This window comes from Drosophila kikkawai, chromosome 3L (genome assembly GCF_030179895.1).
Source record: "Drosophila kikkawai strain 14028-0561.14 chromosome 3L, DkikHiC1v2, whole genome shotgun sequence".
In the NCBI taxonomy this organism is placed as follows: Eukaryota; Metazoa; Arthropoda; class Insecta; order Diptera; family Drosophilidae; genus Drosophila; species Drosophila kikkawai.
In genome coordinates this window covers 17,105,563-17,127,714 of record NC_091730.1, presented here as the reverse complement: position 1 = coordinate 17,127,714, position 22,152 = coordinate 17,105,563, and the positions used below count along the sequence as shown (strand labels likewise).

The 22,152-nt window shown below is 37.6% G+C and overlaps 1 protein-coding gene across 1 annotated transcript; it reads left to right on the top strand.

The window, feature by feature from the left end:
- The first annotated feature begins 312 nt into the window (after window positions 1–312).
- On the top strand, window positions 313–16,402 carry AstC-R1 (Allatostatin C receptor 1). The gene is made up of 2 exons (XM_017175435.3): window positions 313–768; window positions 14,561–16,402. Exon 2 carries the CDS (start codon window positions 14,670–14,672, stop codon window positions 16,119–16,121), a length of 1,452 nt encoding a protein of 483 aa, XP_017030924.1. The 5' UTR covers window positions 313–768; window positions 14,561–14,669; the 3' UTR covers window positions 16,122–16,402.
- Window positions 16,403–22,152: the final 5,750 nt, after the last annotated feature.

The window sequence follows — 22,152 nt, the reverse complement described above, 5'->3', positions numbered from 1 at the left end:
CAACGAAAGTGAGAGTTTGTATAAGAGAGAAAGTTTCAACAAGAAAACGCTCTCTTATTCACACTCTCTCTCTCTATCTCTCGACCAACTGTTAATTGGGGGAAATTGCAGCGGGAAAGCGGCAGCAGCAGACCGCAGCACGCATCAGGCCAATCGGCCGACGAACCTGAAAGCCGAGCACCGAGCACGCATCTGTTGTCGAGACGAGCGAGACTGTGCAGTCGGAAAAGTCGGGAAACTCGGGAAACTCGCATGCACCACAACAAAATTCGCCGGCAAATGCGGCGCGCAGTATGCAAAACAATGCCGAAACGTGCAGTTCAGCAACTTCAGCATACCAAATAGTAAATAGTACGAGATAAAGCCAAAACTAAATTCAAAACTAACGAAAAATCAACACAAAACTTCGTCAGTAGCAGCAAAAACAACAAATTTTTTGATAAACGTGCGCGTAACGCAAACAAAAATGCGAAAAGTTTTTTGGCTAAAGCGGGGTGTGAGATATAACCCCAGGGCCTTTAGTTTTCTGGCTGCTTGCATTTAATGCAAATTAGCAGCCAAAAGCGCAAGGAAAATAAACAAATAACACCACTTCCCCCCCGGCCGCAGGACAAATAAATCAGACAGAGTGAAAAATAACATTAGCGAGAAATCTGAGAAATTGCTGAAACGTTTGCCAAATATTTTGAGAACCTCAAAAAGTGCGTCGTGTGCCATTTTATCGAAATTAGAAGGATGAGTGGCTAGATGACACAATTTATTCACACGGTAAGAGAAATATATACAGGCAAAGGGATGCAGTCTGGGGAATATTTTGGGTCCAGAAATACCAATAAAGCTTTGAAAATGATTCTTGATCTGCAGAGAGAAAAATAAATGGCCATAAAAGCTGGCTAAGAGAGATAGAAATGTTTGAAACTACCTGAGAGAAAATGTTGTAAAATATTTCTATTTAATTAAATTATAACAAAAAAATATTTTTTAAATAAAAACAAACATTTCCTTTTTCGTATTTATAAGAATTATTTATTCTAACTATTAATGCTACCAAAGTATTAAATTTATTAATGAAAATATTAATATATGGTATTTTGGAAACACCACACAATCCTCTGGGAAAAACAACACCCTTTGAGATAGTCAAAAGATTTCTTTAAAAAATATTAATAAAATACTTAAAATAATAGAAAAATTTTTCTAATTTTATTCTCCGTGTAGGCTTGTTTTTGTGTGTGTGGTGGAATTTATCAGATAACTGAAATTTTGTGCGAATAGCAATTTGTAACTGTTGAATGTTTTGGCGTTGAGAGAAAACCCGTGGAGGCACATTCGGGACTGGAGTCCTCGAGATGAGATGCGATGGTATGGGGATGAGGAATGAGGAATTGGTTTGCCTGATGATGTGGAAACTGGAGAAGGGCTGACCAGAAAGGATTTTTCGGTGGGGAAATGAAACAAATTTTTTGACAAATTAGGGAAAACGGGGTTGAGATGGCAGCGGAAGTTACTCAGAGTGATGGTTTTCTCTGTTTGAAATAAATGTAGGAATTTATTTAAATAATTGTTTGCAGAGTGTGAGAAATGTATTCTTAAATGAAATAATCAAATTGGTTAGCCACAATGGAAAACCATTTTCAAATTTAAACCGCTTTTTGTTAATTAAAATATTAATTAGTTTATTTAAAATAAAAGATTACATTTTTTAGATATTTAAAGAATATATCTTAGCAATGAATACGATTTATTTGTTAAATTCTAAGGAGTAATTGACTGAATTTATGAAAACTGGGTACTTGGTTAGAGCTACACCTCCCAAAAAAGTGACTGAAACCTTGATACCTAAACACTAAAATAAAATTTAAATTAAACCCATAAAACTACGTTTAATGAATACTTCAAGTATCCTTAAACCTATAACCAGATCAGTCTGACTTCCTCAACTCACGCCAATAAAACACACTCCAAAGAGATAAACCCAAGGATGAGCTCATTCAGCGCAAGTAAAGTCCGCTAAAACCGAGACCCCCTCTAACCGAACCCATTCCAGCCAAGAGGCCACCTCCGCTCCATGGCCTTATAGCCCAATCAAAAGGCCGTTGCACTCGCTGACTAACTGACTGACTGACCAGCTGAGCGAATGACGTGCGCTGGCCCATTCCTTCGCTCAAACGGTTTGATGGCTTGAGTCCGAATGGGAAGACAACACACAAAAAGCAAGCAAAAAAAGGAGCAAGTCATGGGGGGAGGAGCACCAAAAGGATGAGCAGGATCAGGAGCTGGGGCAAGTGGAGCATTTCAGCAGCTGCTGCTGCTTCTGGTGCTGCGCAGGGCATGTAATTTGTCAGACAGATTTCTTTTAGCGCCAGGACACTCCCCTTAAATCCCTACTCCTGTCTTCGGACCACCCAAGCGAACCGAAAAAAAATAACGCCCACATCATTGCAACAAAACTGCTTCCTTCCTGCGCATTTGGACATGATGTTTGAAAAAGTATGGGGATTTGGAAGGACGAGCTTCTATAATACTCTATATTTTGAGATCTAGCAAATGGGAGATTAAATATATTTTTATTTGATGATTTTATGAATGAAAAATAATTGAAACTAATTTTAAAATTGTTTAAAAGAAGAATTAGCTTACTATATGTTGGATATAATTTTAAAAATAATTTTATATATTTTTATGTAAATTATTTTAAATAAATAAATAGTTTTACATACCAGAAAATAATTTCTTTGTTAGCGTAAAAATGTTTTACCAAAAGATGACCTTAAATAATATTTAAAAGAATTTTTTGAAGACATTTAATGATTTCTAAAACCTCCCTTAAATAGTGGGCAGAATTCACTTGACTTTCCTTTCTTAAAAATAATCAAAACCATTAAAAGAAAGTGAAAATGAGAACATGTCTACAGAAAAAGCGATAGAAAAATAGACAGGGAAGGAGCAGTGCCAGACATTGACATTTCAGTGCAAATGAAGTGATAAAACGTAAAGGCAAAGCGGCGTCAGCTCGAAAATTGCCAAAGCGAAAAAGGGGAAGTGATGCGACGAGGCATTGGAGGTACAGTCGGGAAACGGAAAACGTGGAAATGGGGAAATGGGTGTGTGCCGGAGCAGCAGAGACAGCCAGATCGAGTTAGATAGAGAGGCGACGAGCGGGTCAGACAGACAAAGCGCGTCGAAAATGCGTCTAATTTGATGGAAGCGATGCATGCCTTAACCTTTCGTCGGCGTCAGGCAAACAGACGGCAGTTACAACAAGAAAAACAACGATGACAGCCACCAAATGATGGCATTTCCTCTCTCGACTCAAAGGAACCGACTTAACCAAGAAAAAGAACACCAACACGAACACGAACACCCAACGGAGATGAGACGGGTTGGGATTCAAATGGCGGAACAAGTGCCAGAGTGCTGCTCCTCATGGTAATTGATGACCAAAGATGCAAGAGAATTTCTAGAAATTTATTCAAAACGAATAGAGTTTTGAGGAAATCTCATTCTCAAGACAGAAGAATACATCTTGAGGATACTTTCTAGTCATGAGTTATTTTAAAAAATTTTAAATCTCAGATAATATATCTTGTAGATACTTTCTAGTCACGCTTTCCTTTAAATACTTCTCAATCTCAGATTCCAAAACCAAGTTTTGCCCCTCAATTTAAAAATAATTAATTAATTAGCGCTTACCAGTGTTTTCTCTTAACGCCAAGCCTTTGGATAAAGTTTTCTCTTCAGCTAATTAGAAAATTCCCAATAATTATTCATCATAATTGACAATTCACTTTTACAACTACTCATCACTTGCGGAAAGTGGAGACTTTCCCCCCTCAACTCTATTGCTGCTGCATCAAAAAACGTAGAAAACTTTTGCAATTAATTACGGACAAGACCCCTAAACTGAATAGAGACCGAAACGGGCAGAGGAACTTTACCCATGAAAATAAAATTAAAATAATAAAAACGAACCTGATAAGAGTGACTCTACAGAGAGCAGCTGCAATTAGTAGTATTTTTTTAGAGGTAAAAAGGGAAATTGAAATGCATTGAGAAAGGGACAGGATTCCACTATCATATCCTGCTGTGATGGCCTACATAGAAAGGGAAGAATTAATGAACAGGGGAAGCGGGGCCAAACATCCACATCATGATAGATGAGTTAATGGGGTGACTTAGCCAGGGTTCCATCTGGGCCAACTGATGGCAAAACTGTCAATTAATGCGGGCCAGCACAGTGTCTGATGATTGGATATGTACAGCTTCAGGAAGGGCAAGAAGCTGCAGGGGCGGAAAATGAGGAAAAGTGAAGCTAACTATGTGCTAAGTAGGCGCCACTGGATTGTTCATCAAGTCCAGGGAGGGCTCCAGGGCGGAAAATAGAACAAAAGGCAGTGGTTGAAAAACAAAAGAGTGGGTGAGATAGGAAAACTGGTAATAAGAATACCCTAAGTGTAAAATTATATTTAAAATAAATATAAAAAATTATAAATATTATAAGGTAATATTCTAAACAATTTAAATATAATACTAATAGAATAAGTGATGCTTTTAGCTGGTAAAATTAATTTTAATTAATTTATTTTATTGCTTCAAAATTTCTTAAAATTATTTAAACAGTATTATATTTTATATTAAGTCATTTAAAGTTGCATCTAATTTATTTAAATACTCAAGACATTCTTTTCATTTATTTAATTTATAAATTATATATAATTATAAATATTTTATTAATTAAATCAAAAGCAAAACTAAACAAACCCTAAACAAGAGTATCTAGACAAAAAATAAACCCTTGACCGGAACAAGGGAAACCCGAAGGGAAAGCCGTCGAGAAAGGCCAAAGTTGGCCAACACGTCAGAATGTTGGGACTCAGAGTCTGACAGAAATTTCCACCACAGAAATTCTCGACTGCAAGTACAAGTAACTTTTGCCCCTGGCTCCTCCTCCATCTCATCCTGGCCTTCACCGGGAATGTATCCTGCGCCTGTGCAACTCTCGCCGCCTGTATGGAAAACTAATAAAAGGAACACCTGCCCGTCATCATTAGGATGTGCAACTTTTGTCGGCTGCAATATTGCAACCTTTTTGCTCGCCCTTTTTGGGCCCGACCCCCCTGTCAGGCTACCCATGACCATGATTAATGTTCAAATTAAACAAGGCCGCCCTGACGTTAATGACGACAAAAGAGCAGCGGCGATAACAATGCCAGCAACTAAAACAAAAGTGTTAGTCACACCCGAAACACAAAAGCAACAATGATGGCTTATAGTAGTAGATATAGAGATAATCATGATGGGCGAGTATATAAAAAAATGATTAGTCTGGGGACTCACTCAATGTCGCAGCTGAGGCATAAAGTTATCAAGCTAAGGATCATATAGCAATGTTTTTGTTTTGTTATTAATGTAAGGCAGAGAAAATTGTTACTGAATTTATAGGGTTTATTAAATATTTAAGATTTTTTATTTGCGAAAGAATATTTCAAAGTGATATCTTTTAAATTTTCAAAATATAAATAAAATTAATGAAGTTAACTAAGCTCAACTTTACAGGTCAAAGTTTTTTTCTATAATTTTTGTAATTTAACTATAAACAAAACAGTTAAATTTTTTTAAAATTCATTGAATACTTTCTGAAAATTTATTCCGTTATTTAGTAAATTCTGTTTTAATATTAAAAAAGATTTTCCATTAAAATTATCTTCCTTTTGATTGCCTTAAATTCCAAAGTGTTCAATCATTTTTAAATGAAAACAATTACTTTATTGCCAACTTAAAAATCAATTATTTTAAGTAACTGACTAAATGAAAGTCATCAAATCAATCAAGATGGAAAGCAGGATTAGGGTTTTCACTCCATTTCAGTAATCATTTTGCATGTGAGTCAGCAGCAACGATCGATTTCGTTACGCATCCGATTCAATTTCGCAATTCAATTAGCGGGGCTGATGGCAATGACGAAATGAATGATTGCCCCATTGACACCAGTCCAGCTCCAGCTGCTCCTCATCCCTCCCTCTATCAATATCTGTGGCCTTTATTGATTGGATTTCTATCCAGAGCTGATATGATAGAATATATTCAGTGACGTTGGTAGCCAACATAATCGCGAATATAATTAATAGGAAGCATGATTTAGTGTTAATTGGGGAGTCAACACCACGCGATTCCAGATATATAGACTATATATATTAACAGTGGCAGTGCCTAAGGTCATCCAGCTGCTGCTCTGCTGGATGTAAAATTGCTCCCCAAACCGAGGCGGTTATAAAGCAATCAATTGAAATTGGCAAAAGTTCATCATTTTTATTATTTTCATGGCTTCTGGTTAATTGAACGCATAAAATTGGGAATCAACAAACGGCTAAAGCACAGGCAACGGCAATACCGTTGGCCATGGCTACAAAAAAACATTGCAAAACACTTCAATGAGCAAAAGGCCAGAAGAATTTCGAGAAAAACGAGCAAACAATAACGAGAAGGAGAAACGGCAGCAATTGCAAAATTAACAACAAAAGCAGCCAGAACAAGACGCACTAAAATGCAGAATTGGCAAATTTTGTAAACAAAATGAACGAGGGGAAAGATGTGAAAGTGGAAAGGCGACTAGGTGATACCCTAGGGTAACCAGCAATTCTAAGAAAAAATGGTTGCAAAATTGGGGAAAATTTTAAATATACAAATATTTAAAAGGTGAAACCGTTAAGATTAAAATAATTATTAAATTGGTATTTTAAAAATCTAAGATATATTTTATAAATCAAACAGTTGATGGAGTATTCATAATTATAACAATATTGAATGTTAAATAAGAAATCATTAAAAATCTGTTATTTTAAAAATGAATAGAATTTCTTTATTCTTCTTACAAACCCCCTCATATCCCCCATTGAAATAACAGATATAACAAATCAATCCCAAAACCAATTTGCAGTCAAAAAACAATTCATAGGCAGCTATTAAAAATATCTCTCGTTTTTCTTGGGTTTTTCTCAACATGAAAAATTGACCTACTGCCTTCGTACTAATTGCACAGATAAATAACAAAGATTATTGACCAAGTGCATTGAAATTGTTGACAAGAAAAAGTCATTTGTAGCTCGAAAAATACAAATAAACCATCAGCAAAATAAATATAGAAACAAAGGCCAGCAAATGGAGAAAACTACTACAATTAATTGGCCATTCAAGTTGCTAATTGCATATATCGAAACGAGTCGAAAAAGAGAACTCAGGTCAATTGACCGTTTGCCTTTTAGCCATTTTCTTGATTTGTTTTCCTCGCTTCATGCTGATTTACCAATTTGCCTCGATTTCTTCCTGTCAATTTATTTATTTATTTTTATCGCTGGTCAGCACGTCGGGCACATCAAAAGTGGCAAGTGCCTGGAGAAATCCCTTTCCCTTGCCTCCTGGGCAATGGCCATCACTCCATCTGCTCCATCTCCTTTGATATTATTTACCTAGGTAATGGCATTTGCTGACGATGACAACGCCAGTTTGTGTGATTAAATGAAAGAAAAGCTTCGATTGAAGTCAAAGGTCTGTGTGTTGGCGCTCTCAAGTGAAAAGTAAATAGCTGGGAAAAAGGGGAGTTCGTTCCAGTCGGAATATTCAATTGGAGGGCAAACAAGGCGTATGAATGATGTTGATTGTTAGGATTAGTAAAGAGAGTAGTGGGTAGAAGTGGAGAAGAAAATGTCTTGAACTTTTCTTTAATTTGATTAGGCTAAAGAGGGAAGAGTATAGAAATGGAATCTTCTTTAAATAGAGTTCTTTCTTGTCTAGAAAAAATGGGCACATAAAATGTTACATAAATTCATTACACTTATTTCAAGGCTTAAAAAGTTCTTCCAACTTCTAAAATCATTCCAAATCTAGCTTCAAAACTAACAAAATTTTGGAAAATAATTTGTGAAATCCCGTCAAACCCAAATCCTGTGGTTTCACCCAGCATAATGCTGGCTTTGCCCTGCACTGACAACAAAGGATTTTCGATTGGCGCCCAATTAGTGTGAATCCTTCGTGCCTGGCTGCAGCATATGCAACATAATCCCTAACGTATCCCTCTCTCCCCCCTCCGAATTTAGCCCAATTATTGTCAATGGTCTCTTCAAAATTATGTTAAATTTGCCTGCGGAACTATCAGAGCATCCACACACGAGCACATGGGTGGTAATGAGTGCATCCACCAGCGGACAATAAACACATTGAATCAGAAACAGAATCAGAGTCAGGCAGGAGGGGGGGCCTCAGCTATATTTTGGTGTTAATTTATGCAAATTGCAGAGCATGTCCTGGGGGCGAGAATGCTTCGTAAATTGCACTTTGGATGGCTAAGCAAAGTCTGAACTGAACTTTAACCAAAATGTTTACAGGCGAGACTCGGTATATGGGATTAGCGAATGGATTACCCCGGAAAACCCCATATTTGATAAACCGATTTTCGCCTTGAATGGCCCACCCCTGCTTATGGGCCTTAAGTGGTCTTCCACATTTGAGGCAAATTAAGAAGGCTTAAGTCTAAACCGCTTAGGGAAAGAGTGGTGTCCATGGAAATGAAAAAGGAAACGAAACGAATTAATTTTGATACAAATTTCTAAAGAGGTTTTAGGGCAATGTGTGCTGATAAGATTACAGGCAGCTAAAAAAAATCTCTCACAAGCTTCTTAAATTAAAAATTGTGCCATAAAAAGGCACATAAATTCTTTACAAAAACCTGACGAAATTCAGTTGGCAAATCTTTAAGTTGTTAACAGATTGCATGACAGCCGGTAAATATTTTCACAACATTTCCCACTCTACTATATCCTGTGACAAATCAGTAAAAACGAAAAACGTTTAGCATGCAATTGACAAACATTTCTCAAAGCTCCATTGAATCGAGAAAAAAAATCAGCGGCAAAAAAGAACGAAATCGGAAAAGCTATAGAGTCGAGGGTGTGGCGGCAGCAGAACAATGAACAAAGCTACATGGAATCGGTGGTGGGAGGTAGGTGGAAATGGGGAAACAGAGTGGAAAAGCGATGGCAGATTTCAGTTTTTGGCAAGCCGCCTGCAGTTGAGACCACAAAAACCAAAAGAAGCAGCAGCAGCAGCACAGGAGCTGGGGTGAAACAACAACAGGGGACCACATCAAAGGCAAAACCCACCTGGATTCTGGCCCATCCACAGGTGCAAATACGTGTGTGTGCTGCTGCTCCACCCTCCCCTGACAAATGAAGGGAATAGAGCAAATAGAGCGTCCATCCAGGAGGTCCATGTAGTGTTCCCATAAATAAAAAGAAAGCCCAACGGTGGACAGACTGGCGGCGTTTCCTGGCTGGGTTAACAATGAACACCAGGCATAATTGAGCCCCGGCCAAGGTGTGAGCAACATTCTACCACATTCAGGTGGTTTTTATTCCGGATGCAGAGGGGACACAATTGACCGCAAATGGAGAATCAGCCAGCACAGGAGGAGTCAATGAAAAGCCCGAAAAGAGAAACTTATGGCAGCGTTTAGTAAGAGCATTCAAGAGGGAAACTTTCTGTGAAGAATACAAGCTAAAAAATACCTTTACAGTTTATTTATATTTCAAAGAACTAAATGATATAACGAATCCCGGAATTAAATAATTCTGTGTTACACAATAAGAGATTAAGGAGAGTGCTCAAAAAACACACACACACACAACACCCACTTGTAGTATGTTAAAAATGTAACAAAGGGCGATTATGCCAACTTTTTTTTTGTGCATTTTCTAGTGGGCGCTACTCAAACTAAAGCCAACAGGTGCAACAACAACAGCCAAGAGCTTCCAAAACAAAAGCCGCCGGGATTATAATTGCACTTGTTGTTGTCGGTTTCCGGCGTTTGTGTTGTACTATATGTGTGTGTGTGGTGTGGTGTTTGTTATGCAACACATGTTTTACTATGCTTTCATTTGGTGCCAAAAGGTCAGGTGGAGTGGCAACCTGTGGCCAAAAGCCAAAAATGTGTCCCAAAGATTAAGTGCGTTTGTTGCCAGCGTAAAAGCGAGTTATCATGTAAGTGAGCTGGGTGGATTTTAGGGGGTATGCGAAATTAGGAGCCAAAGTTAGTGGCCACTGAGGTGAGTGAGTTTTGTTTATGTTGCACTCTACACTCGCTGCTGGGTCCATAAACTAAAGCACCCATCTCAGTCCAATCCTGAAACAAGGACCTCTGTCCCACACCCAAGTGCTCTTGACATGCGGCTGTGTTTCTCAGCGTGTGTGTGTGTGTGAGTTTGTTTTGTTTGTGTTGTGCATACATGCAAATTTGCTAGTCATATTTGCATACATACACAGGCAGGCTTGTATAAGTACACTGAGGGAAAATATTTAACAAGAAACAGAGTAAAAATTTAAAAGGCAAAGAGCACAAACCACAATTAACCTTTTAAAGACTGTAGTTTTTTTATGATTTTAATACCCTCCTTAATTTGCGATAAACTTTAAATAATATTGTCACCAAAGTTTACAGCTCTATTTCCAATAGTCTCCAAGATATTGGTGTTTATATGAACTTGTAAAAAATACAAGCAATAATATGCAAACCGCCCAATAATTTTTACAAAAAAAGCAAGAAAAACTATTTTATTTATATTTTTAATATTTTTTAAAATATTTTTTAACAGTGCCCGCATGTGTTTAGAGCCCGGCTTGTATGCATGTTGTACTTGGTGTTTATCCCAAAAATTATGCTCCTCGCATGCCTTCGGGTCGTCCGTTTTCCCGCCATCCTCTACCCTCCCTTTTTCCACTTACCCAGCTCGCCGCCCGTGAGTTACTTGGGTCGTGTTTGTTGTTGCTGCTTGAAACCAAAGCGAGCGGCTAAACATTTGCCAAGCTGTTGCCAGCCAGGCGACGACTCCTTCAGCCTGCTTCATCCTTTTGCCCTGTTGAAGCCTCTGTTCTCCCCTTTAAGCCATATATATTCTACAGCTTGCTCTGCGGCATACTAACTGTATTTTTGGTAACATAATCTAGAAGCACACGCCAGGCAACAGTCGGGCCATTTTCAGCGAGTGCGGTTTGTGTAAACTTTTGATAAAGTTTTAATTAAATAAGCGCAAATTCGAAAGCATTGAGCTTTGTTCAAATGAATTATGAGTATGTTGAATGTTAAGTGGCAATGATAATGATCGAAAAGGGGGGAAATATAGGAAAAGGAAGGAGTGATATATATTTCATTGAGAATATGTGGAGAAATGTAGATTGCTTATGCAAATAGGATTTAAAAAATATTGCAAGTATTAAATCAAACTTTAAATAAAAATTGAATTACTATTTACTACCCCTTGCTACAAATATAAACTGTTTCCTTATTTCTAAATTTCATTTTTAAGCATTTTTAAATCCAAAATCAACTTTGTCTTTTATGCTTAAACTCTGCATCCAACTAAGCTTTCTAAGCTAAAAATGCTGATTTTTATAGACTTTCGTCACATCGTCAAGGGTCTCAACGCATGTCCATCAACGAAAGCTGCCAACGAAATGCATTGGAGACCCTTGTCTTGAGGGTCTCATAAAGTGCATAAATTTTTAATAAATGCCGCAGAGCACACAGGACACAAACACAGAAAGGGATGAGGAGAACAGAGACAGTGAGAGCTGACAAAATGTGGTCAAGGGAGCGATGAGCAGATGATGGCTTCGTCACCTTCCTTTGGGTGCACCACATCCCCAAGCTCAGCTGAGACCTCAAAATGCAATATGCACTAAAAAAAAATTAAATTAAATGCGAAGAAGAAATTTAAAAAATTATGAAATACTTCAAATTATTTGGAAACAAGGGTTTGTAGGAAATATTAATATAATAAATAATAATAATAATAATTAATATAATAAATATATATTTTTTAGCATGAATATAATCAATATTATGGTACTTTCTTTTCATTTTCTGGTTAAAATAATATTATTTTAACAATTTTAAAAATATTAAAAACAAGGAACTATTTTTAAAATCACTTCAAATTTTTTATTCAAGTATAAAAGTCCTACTTGTTTTTCTACTTCTCCATTTTCCTTTTCCCCGTAGAAAACTAAGTCAGCAGCTTTCCTTGAAATGGTCTCAGCCGTCTGCTGCCTGTCATCAAGTGAATTGTGCAGATACACAACTGCAGCACATGTGTGTGTCTCTTTCTTCTCCTTTCCACTTTTTGTACATTTTTTGTGGGGGGTTCTGGGGGCTGTGGCAACCCAGGCAATCTTGCAATTTGTGCCTCCATTGCGGTTTGCCGATAACAGTTGCACTCGCAGCAACAATAAAAGCCAAACGCCAGCAACAGCCACAATAAATGTCGAACAACAATCCAGGAGCCAACGATGATGATAGCACTGGGGCGAAATTGCCGGTGGGGATTTACACCTGTCGCTGGTCTGGGATTTAATTCCTTGATCAAACAAACAACGGCACGTGACACGACGGTAAAATGTGGAATAAGGCATACCCTCAGTGGAGGAAGGAGAATAACATTTGGGAGTTCTAGGGGATAAGCGATATTGAATAGGGGATTTGGGATTTTGGGTGAGTAAACATAACAAAAGTCAATCAAATCAAAGTTTTGTATTTAAATTTTAGGAAATTGATTATTTTATTTGAAGACAGCTAAGTAATTAGACTTAGTCTTAAGTCTATGTCAAACATAGCCTTGATTAATTGCAAGCAAACTCTCTTTACCAAACCAAACATCAACTATTTACAATCTACAAGTCTATGTCTTAATTGCTTTTGGTAACAAACATTGAGGGAATTGAAGTTGCATTGCCTAATAGTGTCAAGACAACCCCAAGACTTCTGGCCATCAACTTGAATATCTTGTTGGTCTAATTCAAGACAAACATAGAGATTAATGCAAGTGTAATAGCCAAGCAAATACCATGAAAATGAAGGTTGGATGGAATATATTATGCACCATAAAATTGAAAATTTATTATAATTTAATTTCACAGCCTAAAGACCAAAAAAAGTATTTAAATCCAAGACAACGAACGAGGTTGCTTGATTACACATTTTTCGGTCTCAGAAGAATTTATTGTTTAAAATAAAAATCAAGAAAAATCTTTTGATCTTCAAAATGTAATTAAAATTTTTTATTTAATCCAAAAAAACTTAAAGGAACTTTAAATTTTCAAGAAAACAACTTATTTACTGAAAAGAAATCTATATAATGCGTTTAGAAACATTTTAAAATTATTTATTATAAAAGTCTACAGCTCTTCCAAACAAAAACCATTTAAGGAAATATAAAAATAAATCAAATTTATTTATGCGCCTTAAATTAAGCTGCTTAAACTACAAATACTCAAAGCTAAAACATGTCTCATCCACATTCAAGTTAAACACAAATTTACAAATTTCCCCCAGCAAATTCAAAGCCTTTCGCCAAAATTAGTCTGCTCAAGTCGTGTCAGAATTGCCCAAGCTAAATGTTGATTTATGGCTTCGGAATTAACTGACTAATATGCAAAGCCATTTTAATTTAGCTTAAGACAAAGACATTCTGATGAGAGTTAATATGAGCTCTAATCCCCTCATGTCTTTGCCGGAACGCATTGATACGCTAAGCGGCTTAAATAAGGACATGTATACCTTCACAACACTAGTATCCTTAGAGGTCAAGAATGAGGCATCATAGCTCTGGGGTTTTCTGAATTTTAATGAGCAAATATTTTCACCTGATATTTGCATAAATACCCACCCAGCATTTTCCTTGTGCCTTTATTTATTTACTTAGACCAAGTGTGGGGTGGACATGAAAATATTAGAGAGTTGTTTGTACTTGTACTTGTTTTGTTTGGTTTGACAAATTGTGCGCAATTTAATTTCAATTTAAATGTTAATTTGCAGCGCCTAACAAATCAAATTTAGCGTAACTGACTTATCATAAATCATGAACTTTTACTGCGTGCAAATGAATGGGGCAAGCAGTAAACAGATGATTTATGTCATAAATTATATATATTTTTCCTATAGAAATACGATGTTCTACAAGTTGTTCAGAGAAAGTTTACAGAGAGAGGGAGAGTATTCCAGAAAATGGCAGTAAAAGTTTTTAAGAAACTTCGGCAAAGAGTCTGAAAGTGAAGCCTGTGGAGTTGAGAGTTTCAATTGGAAAACATACGATTTGTCAGAGTCCAAAGTACAAGTTCAATAATTTCTCACCAAGTGTCATTTAAAGATGTTTACTTTAATAATTAAATAGAAAAATTGGGAGCTTTGAAATAGGTTTTAAGTGATATTATTTACTATTAAAAATGTAAAAGCTCAAGAGAAATTTTATAAAATATTTGTACTCATTACGATTTAAAAGAACAAATTGATTAAAGAAAACTAAATTGACCAAAACAAATTTAACCACTGGTTTATCCATAACCAATTTAAATGTAGCTAAATTTTCACACTCTTCCCAAAACATTTTAATTAGAATCCAATCAATTTTGATCAGCAAAATATGCCAGTTTGCAATTTTAATATTTAGCCTCATTATACAAACAAAAGCAAACACCTATGGAAACATTTTATGTGATAATGAAATTTATATTGCAGGACCACCAGCACAATGTGCGAAGCCATAACGAGAGGAGGGAGCCCACGGAGGGGAACTGATTAAAATAATTACGTTCAGCAGAGGGAACACGGAGGCAGGCCACACACCATGTTTACCTGGCTGATGATGGGCATTCTCCAGTTCGTTAGTGGGGCTACAACACCGGAGCCCTATTTGAATGCCACAAATTGGTATAATACCAACGAGAGTTTGTACACAACGGAACATAGCTATAGATGGATCAGTGGCTCCACTATTCCGCCAGAGGAGCCTGTCTATGGCACCGAATTGCCCACGTATCAGCATTGCATAGCCACAAGGAATTCCGTGGCAGATCTGTTCACCTTGGTGCTTTATAGTCTCGTGTGCATCATTGGTTTATTTGGAAATACCTTGGTCATCTATGTGGTTCTACGTTTCTCCAAGATGCAAACGGTGACAAACATATACATCCTCAATCTGGCAGTGGCCGACGAGTGCTTCCTCATAGGCATACCCTTTCTGCTGTACACCATGAGGATTTGCAGCTGGCGTTTCGGGGAGTTTATGTGCAAAGCGTACATGGTGAGCACTTCAATTACCTCGTTCACCTCTTCGATATTCCTGCTGATCATGTCGGCCGATCGCTATATAGCTGTGTGCCATCCGATATCCTCGCCGCGTTATCGTACCCTGCACATAGCAAAGATAGTGTCGGCGGTGGCCTGGACCACATCGGCGGTACTGATGCTGCCTGTAATCCTGTATGCCAGCACTGTGGAGCAGGAGGATGGCATTAATTACTCCTGCAACATTATGTGGCCGGATGCTTACAAGAAGCACTCGGGCACCACCTTTATATTGTACACCTTCTTCCTGGGCTTTGCCACTCCGCTGTGCTTTATCCTGAGTTTTTATTATTTGGTCATCAGGAAACTGCAGTCGGTGGGTCCCAAGCAGGCAGCCAAGTCGAAGGAGAAGCGGCGAGCTCATCGGAAGGTTACCCGGCTGGTCTTGACCGTGATTACGGTGTACATATGCTGCTGGCTGCCCCACTGGTTGTCCCAGTTGGCGCTGATCAACTCCAATCCCGCCCAGAGAGATCTCTCCCGACTGGAGATACTTATATTCCTGCTCCTCGGCGCCTTGGTTTACTCAAATTCAGCGGTAAACCCCATACTCTATGCCTTTCTGAGTGAGAACTTCAGGAAGAGCTTCTTCAAGGCCTTCACCTGTATGAATCAGCAGGAGATCAATGCCCAGCTGCAGATGGAACCGAGTGTGTTTACCAAGCAAGGTAGCCGCAGGAGAGGCGGCTCCAAACGCCTGCTGACCAATAATCCACAAATACCGCCGCTGCTGCTGCCTTTGAATGCGGGTAACAACAACTCATCGACCACGACGTCGTCCACAACTACGGCGGAGAAGACCGGTACCACGGCGACACAAAAGTCCTGCAATTCCAATGGCAAGGCGTCAGCTCCGCCAGAAAATTTGATTATCTGTCTGAGTGAGCAGCAGGAGGCCTTTTGCACCACCGCCAGGAGGGGATCGGGAGCAGTGCAGCAAACAGATTTGTAACCCAGTTTAAGTAGGAATTTTTCTGGAACGAAATTAATTTTAAAGAAATACCTTAAACGGAAATCTGAAATGGAATTAAGAAAGTAGCTGTAAGGCAAGGCATTTAAACTACGTTTTAATCTTTTTCTACCTAAAAACATTTGAGACTAAGCAGTATTACTATGTGTCTATATCTAAAAGATTTCGAATTTGATTTAATCAAAAACTCTTTGTGAATTCTAGACCGCACAACGATATATATTAGCAATATCTAAACAAATAATTTACATTTAAATGAATAAAGAAACTAGAATTAGAATAAAATACTTATTTAATTTTTTATTTATTTTACTGAGTTCCTAAAATATTTCATTTTTAGTTTGTATATTTTACTCCCAATGAAAACCCTAAAACCTTATGAAATAAATAAAATAAAACTCCTTTCTATCCTAAAAACCTTTTTAAATTTAAGCAGAAAAACTCTGCTCCTGCATTCTCTGATTTCATAATTAACCAATTAGGTAGTTTAACTGAATTATGCAATTAAAAACGAATAAAACGGGATTGCGCAATATAAGCAGCTTAGCCAGAGCCAACACAGAGTCATCCAAGACACTCGTAAAATGGCAAATAAAAAACTTTTTACGAGGACAAACCGGCAGATGAGTCAATGCAACTATAAAAAAAAGTCGGCGGTAGTCACAGGCAGAGTTTTAATTGAAAAAAGGATGCCATAGAGCAGGGTTAAGCACAATTTTAATTAATCTTTTCTTGACTTACGAGTCGTCGTCTGTAAACCGAGAAAAAACGAACAAATAAATTATTCAAATGTGTAACTGGCTGGAATGCTAATGTGAACATTTTTGCTGTTTTTGGAGGTTTGATATAAATAAATAAATTACATTTGTTTGACAAACAAGTATCTCATGGAATGAGCTGAATATATTGTGTAATTTAGGCTAAGTAATTTAATTAAATTATGTAAATGTGCTTGAAAGTGTGTCAATAAAGGAAAGTTTGTATGAAATATATTGTGATGAGTAGTTATGGGAGGAGAGACTTGGTTAAAGGTTAGTTTACAAATTTTTCAAATAGTTTAAAGTAAGAAAAAAAATATAAAAAATTCCAAAAGTAATTCCTGGTTTCCTGAAAATATTTAGATTTAAAATAATAATAATAGTAACCGATATTTTAATGATGACCATGAAGCCAAACAGTCTTTAAATGCTTCCCAAGCCACGATAAAGCATTTCCACGAGTAGATAATCCTTAAAATCTATTGAATCCTTTCACCTTAACTCTCCACAAATTGTACTCTTGAAAACCCAGGAGAACTTGACATCTTTTTACCCCAGGATTCATTTGTCAGTGAACAAATCTGAAACTGTTTGTGAGCCTCGGGAGTATTTTCGGCGGTGCCATTGCCTTGGCTGTTGATTTATTTGGATACGATTGAACTGAAGTCGAGTTAAGAGCTTTTAAGTCAGCGCACTTTGGAGAACAACCTGCCAATATATTGTATTCTGCTTACTGCACCGGCATTAAATCAAGTTTTAGAAACTTGGCTTTCTGCCACTTTCCCGGCTCCCGACTTGCCTTCTTGCCTTTTAGCCCCCATTGATTTATGCGTTTCAGCGCGCCAGCATAAAGAGTTGTTGCCGGTCTGGTTTCGAAATGGTTTCTCAAATATATATAGTACCTGCATTGGAGAAAGGTGAGAGCAGTGAAAGGAGTGTTAACTCAAATATGGGGAAAAGCAATTCATTGAAAGGAAAAAATAAATAAATGGCAGCAACGTTTGAGCTTTGAGCTGTTTGTTGGGGGATTTGCGTAAGTCCTGGTAGAGGGGGAAACGACAGCTTAGCAACTTTTTCGAGTGCAAATTTGTGAGAATTTTCCGTGTTTGGTTTTGGTTTATTTTACTTTCCTCCTTGGCACATCTGTGTGTATCATTATTACTCTTGACTTCTCGCCTTTGATAATTCTCAGCTGGGGTTTCAATTTGTATTTGTATTTATTTTTTATAAAGCAAAAAGTTGGCTTAAAGTGGGAATGCATTTGATTTATGCGGTAAGGCAGCTTTTCTGATTTTGAAACTCGGTTTTAATTAGTTAATTAGTTTGTGTGTGTTTTGAGAGAGACCTGTCCATCACATATGCAGATATCTGCGGTCGCCTGCAGGGTAATTGAATTATATCTGCGGAAATTGCGGTTTCCAGGTAACTCTTTGATCCTGTGTTAACACCCCTCCTCTTGCCATAACCACAAATCGATTCTAAGGGGTAAAGCAATTTGGTTCCCCCACTAAAGATGTCAATGTCAGGGGCAGCTCAAAAGCCTGGGCAAAAAGGAAAAGGACAAGTCGCAGCACCAAAAAGAGAAGCCTCATTGTCATTGGCGTTAACAACGGGCGGGAAAGCCGGCCAAAACGATAGGAAAGCAGCAGCGATGGCGAGCAATCTGGAACGTGGGCTATTAAAAATCTTTGTTAACTACACTGGGGGAAAAAAAACTGAAAATACAAATTTTAAAAAGTTTAAATTAAAATTTACTAAATTTTCTCAATTTATGTATCTTTAAACTCTTTTTAAATAGTTTCTTTGCAGATCAGTAACTTACAAATAGTTTTCCAGCTTTAAAATTAATTTTTCCCCCAGTGTTTTTCCCCACGCAGACCCAAAGAAAACCCCTCCAGCAAATAAGCAACACGAAACGTGACCCAGAAAGGAAGAAATAAGAGCGGCTTTTCCAACTGGACCCTGCTGCCTGCAGGATCTGTTGCATTTTCGGCACACTGGCGCACAGATTGCGTCCAAAAGGAGCTTTGTCTGGCCATCTGCCGGCTGTCGGTTGTCGGCTTCCGGCCGCTGGACGCGGCTCCAACTGGATATGGCACCCTTCGGGTACACTTAACCCACCCCTGGGTGCGCTGGTTCGTGTGTCTGGCACTTAGCATTTCATTATTGCCGTGATTGGATTACGCCGTAAATGCATTTTGCTGGTGTCCTCCAAGCTGGCCGTATATATACTTAAGGTCCTGCTCCTTGCCTTGCACTGCTGAGTGCAAATGGTTATCGTCTTAAGGCGACATTTGCCATCGAAGGTAAGACTAGGCCCGACATCTTAATTTTGCTACTTAGCGTGTTATTACCGTGTATTCCGGAGTAGTTGGATTTCCGTTTTAATTGTAGGGACTTGGACTGCAGGAGGAGATTTTGATTTAAGCTGGGGTAAAATATAACGTATACGTAGCTATAATTAATTGTTTTGAGTTTTTTATAGATATTAAAAATATTTAAAAAATATATATTTACTAATTACTTAATAAATAGGAATACTCAATCCTAAAATTGTCTTTCCATTCAAAATCGGTCGTTCTGGACTGCAGGAGACATTGTAATTCAAGCCTGAGGAAAATATCAAGTATACGTACGTATGCGTGGGTTTATTAAATTATTTATTGATTTTATAAAATTTTAAAAAAGTATATTTGCTAATTACTAAGTTTATATAAATCGTTCTCCCCAAATAATCGACTTTCCGTTCTAATTTGAAGGAAAAATTCTAATTTAAGCTAGGTTGAAATATCAAGTATACGCTCTTTAATTCAATAATTTATAAATAATACTATAAAATCCTTAAGCTTTCTGTTCCCATTAAATATTTTAATATAAAAATCCAGCAAACATTGTTGCCTTAACATTTTTTTCCAAAAGTTTCTCCAGCATTTTGCTCACCTTGCCCACAGATTTATGCATATTTCTTTGATTTACATCCAATTTATGTAAATTCTTGAAAAACTACCATAAAACATATTCGAATTACACCTGGGCAAGCCATCAACGAAAAACAAAATTCCCATCGGTCAAGCCCCTGCTGCTAGTTATTTGTATGTTGTTTTCCCACATGCGAAAAACTGTTTTCAAACATTTTTCACCACCCTCAGCCCTCGTTGGGACATCAATTCAATGAGAACTTTTGAAATGCGACCCTAAACAAAATTTCAGCAGCCACTACAAAGGCAGAGAAGGACCTTACAGCTTCATTTAATATCCACGCACAAAAAAAAATTATACAGAAAAAAGGAAACGCCAAACTTTTTTGCTTACCTCCGCCAAAGCAGCGAAAATTGTATTTTTTCATTGCATTTTTTTTATTTAATCTTTTCGCTTGTTGTCTTTTTGGACGCATTCATTGCCAAAAGCATAACAATATTTACGCATTTAAGTCAGGAAAGTAGGAAAAATATTAAAACGCAGCCAAGATATTTTTCGCAAAAAGAGAATGGAATAACAATAAGGGAATTTGTAGTCGCTACTTAAGCAATAAAATGTCAAACAAATAAGGGAACAGGAAAAGAAAAAGCGCTGAAAATGAAGATATAGAATTTAAGTACCCTGAAATATATAGAAAGGAATTTTTAAATATACAAAATCAAACAGAAGAAGATATTTAAATATTTCTATAAAATTTAAAGCGAGCTTTTAAGATTCTCTTTCATATTTCAGCCTTAAGTTAAGTAAAAAATGTATTTAAAATCCACAGAGACTTATTTATCTAATATAAATATTAATATTTAAATTTAAGTCATATTTTATGAGCAATAAAAATATTATGATAATAAAAATATGAGCAATAAAAATATTATGACACTCTTCTGCCAGAGTATTAAAAGAGCAAAACTTTAAGGAAATGAAAGCGGAATGAAAGCTTTAAACGGAAATGTATTGTGCCACCGAGTCGGTCAAGTTATGACTTCTCCGGTGTCCAGCTGCATGCAAAATTCCATTTAAGTTTTGGGGGACTCACCAAAAGACGCCGTCTAGCCAGCTGGCAGATGCTGCTGAATCTACGGAGCTGCGGTTGCCATTTTCCATGCAATTACAGAACGTCGCAGGACGCAGGACGACTAACGAAAACTTCTGTAATTGATATGTGTGGCGGCAACTTTCTAATGGAGCTGCTGCTCCCCTCTTGTCGAAAAGTTTGCGGTCTCCTGGAAAACCAGGGGTCACCATGCTCCTCCACACGTGGCCCCAAGATTGAAGATGGAAGTTCGACACAATTTTGGCCACTAGATTGTAATTGGTTTTACGGTGCGGATGCCTGCAGATGAAGCCCGAAGGTTAACTGCAACACGAGTTGGCAATTAAGAAAATTCAATTTGAAGGCAAGTGATGGGTTATATGTATGAGAAGAGTCTAAGGAAAAATGGTAAGGAAAATGTTGGTAAAAATTGGAAAAGGTTTTCTTTTAATTTAGTTAGGTTGAAGAAGCAGTAATAAAATTAAATAAAGTCTGGTTTTAATATTTTTTGAGACTCTAAAATATTTTCTAACTGCAAACAGAACTTGTCCTGTTATTACCAAACCATTTTTCGCAACCTTTGACCCCTAAAAGCTTCCCCCTTGCTCTCTTAAACCCCTGCACCTTTAATCAACCGCCATAATTTCGCCTGACATTCCCGCGCGTATGGAGCACGCCGTCACAGAGGTTTCTCCGAAACATTTAAATGCCATTTCAATTACACGCTTTATCCCTACAGGAGGACCCCACTGCACTGCACACCCTTAACCCCTTGCCTTATAATCGCGGGCCAGCGAAAGTCTTCCGCTTCGTTAGTGCAACGTTTACGCACAAATTAACACGCTGGCAACTGGAACTTTTTACGAAACACAAACGACAAAGGGTTTTGCAGACTGCAGTGGATATAAACAAAAAAAAACATCATTTCAATTTTAATGAGCAGCAGCAACTGGGAAATTATTCGGGAAAATGCGTAGCATAAAGCTGAATTTCTATTATTTCTTGGAATGCGCAGACATTCCCCGCTGAATAGATTTCCACATCACGTTGCATATGTGCCAGAGCAGCTGGAATGCATTTGCATTAAAACCGGAGGAGTCCTAAGTGCATGCCGATGCCAGTGGAATAAGAAATAACGAGTGTATGTGCGGTCCGGGAATGGCAGGTAGTAGAGTTTGACTGCGTTGGAGCCGAGGCATCCATAAAAACACACATACACAACATTTTTCAGCATTCATAATTTTCC

Bases quoted from the DNA above. Each gene is read 5' to 3' on its own strand.
- AstC-R1 (XM_017175435.3), top strand. From the start codon at position 14,670: ATGTTTACCTGGCTGATGATGGGCATTCTCCAGTTCGTTAGTGGGGCT.